Raw genomic sequence first — 12349 nt, forward strand, 5'->3', positions numbered from 1 at the left:
CATATATCTGACATTAGCACTGTTCCCTTGTGAGCGATGGCAAAAGAACACTCGCTAAAAAGTAATAATGGTTAGCTCAACCTATTGCAATAATAAACCGACATGAAACATTGAATTGAGCACAGAAACTCAAAGTTTTGATATTAAATTGTTGTTTCAAAACTTTTAAACCGTAAGCGTAAAGAGTACATATCCTTTCCTAATTTGATTCTTATATGAGTATATGACCCTTAGCGAATGGTATCCGCTCTTATCACTAACAGCAAATTTCAAGTTATGTGTGATTTAATTAAAGCACTTCAACCTTCAAGAGCAACATATAAAAAAAAGAACCAACAAAAAACCATACATTTTTTGAGGTTAACAAAAACAAGCTTCAAGATTTCAATAACCTTAAAAAATGTTTAATTACTTTATACTTTATATTTTTATACCCTAAACAGAAGGAAATGTCGGAGATCCTATAAAATGTATATCAAAATGATCAGCGTGCCATAGTGAGCCGATTTAACCAGGTCCGTCATTCTGTCTAAGTGTCTGTATACACGCGAACTAGCCTCTTAGAGCCTATATCGGACTACTATAGCATATAGCTGCCATACAAACTGAACGATCGGAATCAAGTGCTTGCATGGAAAACTATTTCATTTGACGAGATATCCTCTCGAGAGAGAGCAAAAGTTTTAGTCTAGGGCAAAAATTTGATCTCCAAAGAAATGGTTCAGATCAGATCACTTAGCATGCAGGTGTCTTACAAACTGAACAATCAGAATCAAGTTCTTGTAAGGAATCTTTTATATTTGTGAAGGGTATTATAGCTTCAGTGCAACCGCAGTTATGTTTTTTCTTGTTTTCTTACAATCAATTCTATATTTAATAATTTGTGAAATCTGAATGAATCATGGTTGCAGAATGAAGAAGTGAGCAATTTTATATTTTTAGAGCATGGAACTATAATAAATTCCCCCTCTACAGATTATATTAATTTTCTTTCCTTCTTTTCAAAATGAAAAAAATGAATTTGGTGTTTTGATAAAACTTTGTTTCCTGGTGCTACCTTTCATAAATAAAAAAATGTCCATACATGTACTCGATTTTGATCGGTCGGTATATATGACAGCTTGTATACCGTTGTCTTGGTCAATAATCCATACGATATTTCATGGAAATGTCTTGTCAAATAAAAAAGTTTTCCTTACAAGTACTTAATTTTGATGGGTCAATTTATATGGTAGCTATACAAGTAGTAGTCTGATATCGGCGGTTCCGACAAATGAGCAGCTTCTTGGTGAGAAAAGGAAGTGCGGAAAATTTCAGATCAATATCTTCAAAACCAAGGGACTGGCTCGCATATATGTACATACATATGTATATAGACAGCCTCAGCTTGGCACGCTGATCCTCTATATACATTTGTATGTATACACATATTTTACATATTTAAGGGTAACCGTTATTAAAGGGGTTATTAAAGGGTCTCCGAAGTTTTCTTTTAGGTGTTACAAACTTCGTGGCAAACTTAATATACCCTATTTAGGGTATAAAAACGTTACTTTATTGTTAGGCCTACAATCTTTCAGTCCTTTTAGTATTTACATACATACATATTTTTGAATTTTTTTCTACAGAATTTTCTTACTGGTAGCTTAAATTATAACGAAACATCCATACGCCACCAATGTCAAGAACACAGGCAGACACACATACATATGCTGACTATTATATAAATTTTTGAAAATTTAGTTTTCTAAAAGTTTATGGCCAATGATCAACAGAAAATAAATCACAGGAAACCATGGCTATCTCGTACACTCCAGTGAGCAGATATAGCCCAACAACTGACAAATTATGCACATTACGAGCTATAACTATACACACACATACATATACATACGCAAAAACATGTACACACAAATGTTTGTTGATATTCCGCGAACTGTCAAAGCGTCGGACAGGTTGCTTATTTGAATGCTTGGCTGATTGCCTGCTCACTTGGCCGGCAACAAGCTCATTTGCACTGCCGACAACCAAACGGCAAGCAGAACAACAACAAAGCGACAACAGCAAACAATACAGCCGAGGTCAATGTCTCGATCTTGTGGTGCTCTCGGAAGAGCTACGAACACTTCTATGTAAGCTGGTATGAGTAATGTAAATAAATGTATGTATGTACATATGTATGAGTGTAAATATGTATGCTTAGTCGGGCTTGTAGTCGAGCTTGTAAATTAGTTGTATTTGTTGTGTGCTTGCATGCTTTATGAGCATTATCTACTTTGAAACCTCATATGTACATATGTGGGTATGTGCGATGCGCCATACAATTTGAGCCAAGAGGCATTTGGCCGTAAAGTGATAGGTTAAACAGTTGGCCCATCACAACGTTTCACAACCGGTTATGTGAAATTTTTGGTTTTACGCAAAATTCTGGCAGGTACACACACGCATACCTGTACGCATGTTGATTCCAATATATGCATATGTATAGAAGTAAAACAACTGTAAAGTGTTGACCTCGGCAGCAATTAAGTAAGGCTTGAATTTAATTTATTGAGGCATCGCGTATGTTTGATGATTTGAGACTTCCCAAGGTGCCAAAGAGAGTTAGTGGCTTAAGAAATCTAACGGGAAGACTAATAAGTGTGCAATTTTCAATATGCATACAGACATATAATATAAGCATTTTTGCAAGTTACAAAATATTTCTGAGGCCTCTCGTCGAAGGCAATCTACAACTATTAGACCAGGGTAGATAATTTTTGAAAGCAAATCTAATATCATAGTAGGTTGAAAGCTATTAGAAACAAAATATAAGATAAAAAAATTAAAGATATTATATTTTAAGTGCGATCTAAGGTCGGGAAGAAAAAGAAGTTGGTTGAATTTTTAAGGGATTATTCTAGTGTAGAATTTAAAATCATTTCATTTTTTTTCATCTGTTCAAAATTTAACTTTTTAAGAATATGTCTACGAGAAGAATATGGGTCTAATCGAACAAAAGACTTTACGCGAAACTTTTTGTCAGGCCAGAATTTTTCAATACGATAGCCACGATTTATCGAATTCTACTGGACCGATTTACTTGAAATTTTCAGAGAATCTTAACACCTTACAGCAAACTTTTTTTGCTGTTACCAGCACAAATCAGATGATTAACGCAGTAATGTGAACCTATTTCGGAATTAAATCGGTTCTATTCAGCTATTCATACAACAGTTCGTATTTGTATTTCGGTATTGAGTTCTCAATTGCGGTTCGTTTGGGATTTTTATTTGGATGTTTATTGCAACAAGTAAAAACATAAGTATTTTTGGAAGACATTGTCAAACAAGTTCGTTTCATCTAATCTTGACATAATTTTTTATATTTCTATCGAAATTTCAACAATTTCGCCATTGTTAATAAATTTTTAGGTTTTGACTAATCTTCAGCACGACTGCATATCATCCAACCCCGACTTTAAACTCAAAGTGAGCTTTTTTAGAACCAGAAAATTAGTCGAAATGAACCATTAAACAGTTTTAAAAACTAGTTCGATTATGGATTCGAAGTAAATTTTACTGAAAAAATTCTTTAATTAATTTATCGTTAAGTTTAATAGAAAATAGTGGCTTTTCGGTTCGATAATAGGCCATCTTTCTCAAAGAAATGACAGAACTTTCAACACTGTTTACAAATATAACAATTGTCAATCTTAATGCCGCTATAACCTTACTGGAAAGATCTTCAGTCATTTCGAAAAAAACTTAAATCAATAAACCAGAAGCCTAAGGATTTTTTAGTTTTCTTCCATGTTATTTGTGCATAGCCCTCCGAAAGCGCCAACATAATTCCCCGGACAGGTTTTGAACATGGACGACTTAAAATGCAAAACGGAATAAACCACAGTTAATTTCACTTCTTTCACTGCACACCTTAGTCAAATACAATTTTCCTTATAACAAATTTACTCTCAGAAATAAATTTTGAAAATTGTTTATTTACATATTTCTCAACATTTAGAATCAAATCCAAGATATCATATAGTTGATATAATTTAAAATACTTGTAATTGAGGCAGTCTGTGTTATGAGTAATTTTTATTTGTGGTTTGAAGACATTCATTTATTTTAATGAAGGTTAGAAATTTAAAATAAAACAAATTACACAATTTTATACGATTTTTCTTGCTTTAAAGATTTCAATCGTCATAATTACAAAATTATCGCTTTCTACAGCAAGCAAATGCGCGCTTTATACATTGCTGCCATCGATGACTCACAGTTAATTTGACATATATTTTATACAAGCACATTTTTCATTTTTAAATATTTTTTTCTCATTTTATTCGCTTTATCTCTTCTTGTGCCTAGAGTGTAGAAAGTGGTGTGGTTATTGTATGCATTGCTGGAAATCCATCTATTGATCGGAAAGACTACAATAAAGCTACTTCCAAGCAACTGCGCCAACGCCACTTCGCATCTCCTTCAGCCTACAGACAGCTGAGCGTTCTTAACCTGTTTGTAGTGTTGCCAATAATTGTGCCAAACTGCCTACACATACATACATACACTCACGTACACACAAGTGCAAGTAATCTCACACTGTTCTTCAGATAAAGAAACAACACTCAAGTTAACCCACAAAAAAAAACAGATTCTTCTTGCTTTCCTTCCTTAACGAAATGCCTTTGTTTTCAAATTCACACTTCGGGGGGGTATACAAACACACGTCACTTATGCCTGAATCTGTATGTGCGCACGAATGTGAGACCGAGTCATCTGTGTGTGGTTTCTCTTGTTCAATGTACGGTTAGCACGTTTCTTGGTCTTTCCATGTTTCGTAAGCCTTCTCTTCTGGGGGAGATATTCTTATTTTATTTTCATTTTCGTTTATTCCCATTTCGTATGATTCATGTTATTCTTGCCGTAGACTGCGCTTGCTAACAACAAAAAATTAGTATATCGTTCTCAAACAGCCGGTTACACCTTCGAAACCGGTTTGTTGTTAAAATTTGGGATACTATTTATTATTAGTTTTTTGTGCTTTTTGGAAGACCAGTTTTTCGTTTACTTTTATTTATTTGCAGAGATAACAGTACGAAATATAATTTGAAATATTTGGAAAACTGTGATAAGTCAGTTTTAGTTATACAATATCAGTAATTGGTATTTTTACTAAGCAGAAAAAGTGTCGAAAAGAACAAGCAAATGATAACAATATATTAGACTGACAAATGTATGTAGATGCCCTAGTAAAGATAGTGTGATGAAATTTTAGCCATGTGAAAAATCGAGAATTGTACTCGAATAATGCGCAGTAAAAATAAACACATTTTTGATTGTCCAAAATCAACTTAAAGATTGTTAAGGGGCACGTGTAGAGTGCCAGCCTAAAATTACAGCGATTTTCGGACAAAAAACACCTCAACATTTTAGAAAATTGTGGCACTTAGAAAAAGTTGAATTTACCCGAGCGGTTACATTTTATAAGGCTGTAACTCAAAAACTCTTTGAGATATGGATAAAAATTTGGTGTGTTATTTTTAAAGATATAACCTATCGATTTATTAAAGTTTTGGGAACTAAATTGTTGATAGGGCCTTATATATAAATAAAAACAGCTCTTGAAAAAAAATTAAAAAATTTAAGTATTTGGCGAAAACACACAAAATAAATATATTTTCTACAAGCGCTCAGTTAGCGGAAGTTAGAAAAACTAACATTAGATATATGGGAGATAGGCGTAGTATTGACCCGATTTCACCTATTTTTGGCAATACAAGATACTATTAACAGAAGAAAATGCTTCCTGAGTTTTATTAAGGTACCTCACATATCAGCGCCAATATATATGGAGTAATGTCAACCGGATATTTGAAAATTCTGATATAAGTTATATAGAAACTAGGACAAGTTTTTATCTGATTCATTTTAGACAGAAATATGTACCATTAATATAAAAACACAGCCACTTAATTTTATTAAGATAGCTCACATATTGGCCGATTTATGCGGTATAAAGTAAACCGGAAGTTCGAAAATATTTTGATTAGGTATATAGGGGTTCAGGGAAATATTGACCCCCTAGTTATGACAATTTTGACATTTTTTAGACGGTATTTGTCATAGTCACTATTTGTTCAAAGTTTTATCTCGCTATTTTCATTGGTTCTTGATGTGTATACTTAAAATTGAAAAAATCAGATGAAATTTAAAATTTTGTTATATGAAAAGTAGGCGTAGTTGTGGTCCGATTGCGCCCGTTTTTACACCGTACCATTGATATGTACTAAATTTGGTGAAAATTGGTCGAGCAGTACCGGATAATTTAGACATTGGATCCTATACAGCTTCCTTGTTCTAGATGTAAAATTTAAACTCTCTGACGAATTTAGTTATTGATTTATCGCACTTTTAGTAGTTCTTAACAAAACCGTTACATGGGGAGTGGGCTGAGTTAACATCCAATTTCACTTACCTTCAACTGTCGCAACAAAGGTCAAAAAGATTTGACCTACGCAAATTTACATGAAATAGCTTGAATGGTTTGGGAGATATACTTAAGTATTAAATATTTTAGGGAGCGGGACCAGGCCCACTTTTTAAATATTTTCAAACTGCAAATAAATTCCTTCCTAAATATTATATGATTATTTGTACCGAATTAGTTTTATATTTTAATTTGGTGCTTAGTTATGGCAATTTATAGGATTTCGATTAATGGCGTTTTGTGGGCGTGGCAGTGGTCCGATTACACCCAAATACGATACCGAACTTCTTATGGTGTCAAGGAACACGTGTTCTAAGTTTCATCAAGATATCATAATTTTTATTCAAGTTACAGGTAGCACGGACGGACAGACAGACAGTCACCCGGACTTCAATTGGTCTCGTCAGCCTGATCATTTATATATGAGTATATAACCCTATATCTATCTCGATTAGTTTTTGGTGAACAAACAACCGTTAGGCGAACAAAACTATTATACTCTGCAGCAACATGTTGCAAGAGTATACAAATTAATATTAAGGCCTTTTAATTTCTTTCCTTTCCGAAGTCTTCACTTATTATATATACTTATATATATTTATATTTAATATATACTTTAAAGTACATATCTTTGCCACAAAATACTTTTATTATGTTAAATATACTTTTTGTCACTATTTTTCAAACTACGTTTCAAATTGTGCGTCATTTAAGTATAAATACAGGCTTAGTTGTTAATTGATATTATAAATAAAATACACAACTAAATGAGTACAGAAGAGTGGAAAAAATCTTATGCAAACACAATTACCATGAAATTATACTTGTTTTAACAGTATACTTGTTGAGTATTTGTAAGATAAGAGCTGTACTATTCATATGCTTTATATTATTCATGCCGGATATTATAAAAATATGTTATTATCAAGAAAAAAAAGAAGTTCAAATACAATTCACTAGTTGTGAATATATAATCACATAACTAGTTGAGTTTATTTTTATAGAATTATACTTTTTCCAAACCACAACAGCAGAATGGGTTGACTGGACACTTTCTCAAGCCATGTTTGTAAGCACTTTCATATATTTTCTATAGCAAATATTGCGTGATATTTAGCTGGACTTCTCTTCTTCTATTCATTTATCATAATACCTCTTCCTCAAAATAACAGTCCAAACGTTTTTTTGATATGCTTTTAGATCAGATTAATTTGAATAACATTTTACAGCATCAATAGTAAGCCCAGCTTATTAAGTTGGTCTCTGGTCTCCAAACAATTTGGGAAAATGCTGGCGAAATGGAAAATGCTGGCGAAATAAAATAATGGTTTCGTTTCCGTTACATAAATTGGAATATTGTAGAAAGTAGCTGTAATAGAAGAATCGCTTTCCCGTAAACTAATCAAGTTAAGTTGGAATTTTTTTTATTAATATTTTTGCTTAACTCTGATTACTAATGAATATTATCAATAACAACGTCTAATGTATATAATGTGTCATCTGTTGCTCACATTTATCTCATATATGTACTTTCACATCCAGAAAATAATTTTTTTTTTAATTTTAGAGATTATACTCTTAGCTAGAAAACTTCATTCTTTGTGACGCCGAAAAAGATTTCCTAAATAAACCAATAATAAATAAAACCAATTACTACTAATCATATCTAGCTTTCAAAGGCAAACTTCATGTATAAATTTCAAAGCTGTCGGGCAATTGGTTCGTGAGATATAGCATTTGAGTCCATCCAACTTGCAAGGATCACAAAGCCGGCTAAATACCTTGGGAAAACTTCATTTGCAACGAAGCTATGATACCTTTCACAGATAAAAAAATATTCCCTACAAGAACTTGATTTTAGCTGCTTTCGATTCGCCAAACGTTACTCTCCGGTGAATCGAACAAACTATACCAGTTGATCAAACAAACGGACAACACTATGTGTGCGCCATAGTTTTATGATTGCCGACGCAAACGGTTGAATCTGAGCAAGGATTTGCCATTTGCTTGGTGGAATTGACCGGGAATCATCTACAACAAGCTGCTCCCAATTTCTTAATTTGGTTATGTGCTGTCAACAATTGGACCAAAAATGGTCAACTTTGATTTATTCTATCAGAACAATGCCAAGGTACATACATCAATATGTTTGACTAGCCAGAGCTTAGTTAAGATGTTTTCTTGCATCCACTGATTCCGTCTGTTCCTGCCTATGCCGAAACATTTTGCTCGAAAAAACTACATCTCAAAAGAAGGAACGGTGCATATTCACCTAAATCCGATAATTCTAACAATACTAAGTAAAACTTTTAATTTAATGCAAAAATAATGGACTTTTTTTCTTTTTTTTTCACGAGAAGAAAGCATCGAAAGCCTGAACCCATGTCAGTGTGCTCTACATTCTTAATCGTATCAAATACGATTTAAAACAGCCATGTCTGTGACAATTTGGGTTAAGTAAAAATCTACCTCGCCATGGGTTGGGGATCAGTTTGAGTGTCCAACGTCCGTTTCGACTAACGCATGGTCTTGGCCAGCACTTCACCGTGTCTGCTCGAGCGTTTTCGCATAACGATACTGTACGAAGCGCCGCGCATACTGTGAGTGCACAAGTGGCGTAAATGGAAAAAAAGGCAGTGCTTTCTTCCATACTTCAGCGCAATATAGACGGACTTCAAAACTCCAGCGAGAAGTCTTCTACTATTTTGCTTTGGTCACGGGTATTAAGTATCAATCGGGTTAAAGTCGGAAATCGATCGGAATCAAGTGCTTGCATGGAAAACTCTTTCATTTGAAGAGGTATCTTCACGAAATTAGGCTGGAGTTATTACCTAAGGTAACAATGTATTCTTCGAAGAAATTGTTCAGATCAGATCACTATATCGCATAGCTGCCAAACAAATTTAACGTTTTATCTTGTTTTAAAGAAGAAAAAGGGGCAGTTGCATTACAACAATTCACCGTGTGACAAAAAAATAAAAAATTTAATAAAACTGAATTTTTTTAAAGTTTGTTTTAACAAACGAAAATCGCCAAGCTCAGAAAAACGCGTCTAGCCTTAGCGGCTAAAACAGATAAAGTGAGCTATGAATACAGCTGAGAATTTTATCGTACTTCAGGGACATATACGTACATATATCGACATAATAAAAATAATATTTTGACATTTGGACTCTCTAAACCCACGAAATTTAAAAATTCCCGTTATTTTTTGATATATGTATATGTAGTAAGATTTGACGCTTGAATTAATATTAATTATTCAGTACTCTAAACAACTAAAAGAAAATTATACGAACATTAAAAATGTGCTTAAATGCTATATAATAGCTTAGTACAAGTATATATATATATATATATACCTAACACTCATACATATATACCTATACTAAGATAAAATACGCTGAAATACAAATACTAGGCGTTTGCAAAATACGATTCCAACTTACCATTTACGATGATAATGAAAATGATCGACACGAAAATCAGGTTTAATCCACATTTTGATGACATTATTGTTTCACAACAGCAACAACAGAAAAGTATTTGAGCGTTAATACTAAATTGCAGTTCATCAACACGTTTTACCGCGACGCGTTAGAGAACACAGCAAAAACACCGCGACACACTTTACTTCGTCTCCAAAGTTTAAATTGAATGATAGACGCGCTATGCGCCGTTGATTACCGAAATCCGTTACAAACGTTAGTACGTAAATTGTTGTGCCAAGCGCATTTGCTGGTAAACACCAACAGTTAAGCGACGCTCAACCGACTGCACTATACAATGCGTTTCAAGCGTTCTTTATATGTACAGGCATGTGTAATGCCGAACGCCTGAATGTGTGCTATGCGGTTTCAAGGCTAAAGTGCACACCGTTGTGCCAGTGAAATTGCCAAATTTCCACAACAAACACGGCGGCGACGACGCACCGAAAATTCCCGCAGCCACACAAACACAGAATACAGCGAGACGCGGCAGGCGACTAGGCAGCTAACCTTAAACAGTTGCGCGTGCTGTGCGGTGGAAAATCATGAAATCGGGATTGTAGTGTGGCGTTTGCCGGCAGCCGTTCGGTCGCGGTTGACGTGGGTTTTTTCGCTAAATATGCCTTTCGCTTGGTTGGCAGTGTGCAGCAACTAAATTTTCGCGGCGTACTTTAACAATTGTTGTTGTTATTGTTATTATTGTTAGACAAATCGGCGGGTATTTCCATAAAAGGCATGCGAGTATTCGATTTCGTTCTTATGCGTGTTTACGTATTTAGATGGCGCAGATGAGGTGGTGGACTCACATCGGTTTAACTGCATTAAAATTTGCCGAGAGCTTATGATTTCAATTTATTTTTATTTTTTTTTATTTTGTGCGCCTGTATAGCTGCTAGTTTTGGCCGGAAAGCCAAAGTGAAAACAAAGGATTTTCCGCAACGTATCAACCTGATCAACCGTCGCAGCCACAAGCCACTATAGCGCTCCACGTGTAACAACCTTCACTGCCGTGCATTCGCTTTGCGCTTCGCGTTGTGCACACACACACGTCGTTTTTCTCGTCACTTTTTATTTTGGCTTTGCATTTGACACTTTTTTTTATTCGCTGCCAATTATTTTTTACACATTTCGCTTTGACTTCACTCAATGCAAGGCAATGCGATTTGTGTGCTTTTAACGGGGTTCCCACTTCGCATTTACGTATTTTCCATTGAAGATTGCTTTTATTTAGATATTTTTCCGACGTATTTCGTATTTTTCACCGCTGATTGGCGCAGTCTTTGGCTGGCTTTTCCTGCGCTTTTCTACGGTTTGCACTATTTGTTCGGTGAAATTTACAATTTGCATTTGATTTTCAATATTTTATTTGCAAATCCTTTTTATTCTCGCTCTTTACCGTAACATTTGTAGGGTTGTTGTTGTTATTTACAAGCATACTCGTGTGTAGTTTGGGTTGTTTTGTTGTGTAGACGTGCTATTGTTTTCGTCCTGAAATGAAAATGTGAAAAAATCGGTACTATTATTATAGAAAATTTAATTGTAAGTAACTTTTAATTAAATTAAGTTTACTATAGTTTTTCTATTTTTATGCATTACATATATCGCTTTTATAACATGAGGTTATACATGGTAAAAATAAAGCGCATATATACGCGTTAGCGCCAAATCATAGATAAGTCAAAAATATGGCTAGAGCAATCTGAATATATGAGCTATCAACTGAGGAGCATAGAACACGGAAATTATAAAAACCCGAATCATATTTTACAGTTATTCTGATACCCAAAAAATAAGTAAATACGAATTCACAAAAAGTTTCGGTTGCAATTCGAAGCTCCGGACGGTATTATTGCGATTTTTATGTTTAGTTATTAAAGTTTCTTGTGTTTTGATATACATATGCCGGAACCTAATTATGATACCTATTGCCTACACATAAATTTAATGTCTAAATATTGTATTCGAGTATCAAAATTTTTGATTAAGACCACTGACATTAGAGTATGTGTGTTAACCGGATAGTTAAAAAATTTTATTTTCTTAAAATGCCTTAATTCAAACCAACTTATAAGTTATGATTATAAGCGAAGCCATTACAACTGTAATGGGTTTGGTGTCAATTCGACTATAAATGCGTTCGCTAAAGCAAAAATGTGAAATACGTTGACGATAATGTCAAAACAAGTATCCAACGCAATAAAATGTAATGATAAAAATGACAGTTGGATGCCAAAAATAACACTAGTTTACAGTCATTTTGCGACTGTGATGTTAGAGGCTGTCTTTTGCTTGGATTTTTTGGATTGTTACAACCGAAAATGATTGTAAACATTTTCGAACACGTAGAAGTTTTTCTGTTGTTGTAGTGTTGTGGGGGTGTAGCGGTCAAA

At 34.1% G+C, this 12349-nt stretch overlaps 1 protein-coding gene across 8 annotated transcripts in view; it reads right to left on the minus strand.

Moving 5' to 3' along the window:
* The window catches only part of kuz (zinc-dependent metalloprotease kuz), a 264835-nt gene that overhangs the window by 245818 nt on the left and 6668 nt on the right, over positions 1–12349 (minus strand). For all 8 annotated transcript variants that reach the window (XR_004979373.2, XR_004979372.2, XR_011395471.1 and 5 more), the window contains one exon: positions 9921–11447. Coding sequence is in view for 3 of the 8 variants with exons in the window: in XM_036376570.2 (XP_036232463.2) it covers positions 9921–9984 (64 nt within the window). In the remaining 5 variants the exon portion in view is untranslated. The remainder of the gene's footprint in view (positions 1–9920; positions 11448–12349) is intronic.

This window comes from Bactrocera oleae, chromosome 3 (genome assembly GCF_042242935.1).
Source record: "Bactrocera oleae isolate idBacOlea1 chromosome 3, idBacOlea1, whole genome shotgun sequence".
Taxonomy (NCBI): Eukaryota; Metazoa; Arthropoda; class Insecta; order Diptera; family Tephritidae; genus Bactrocera; species Bactrocera oleae.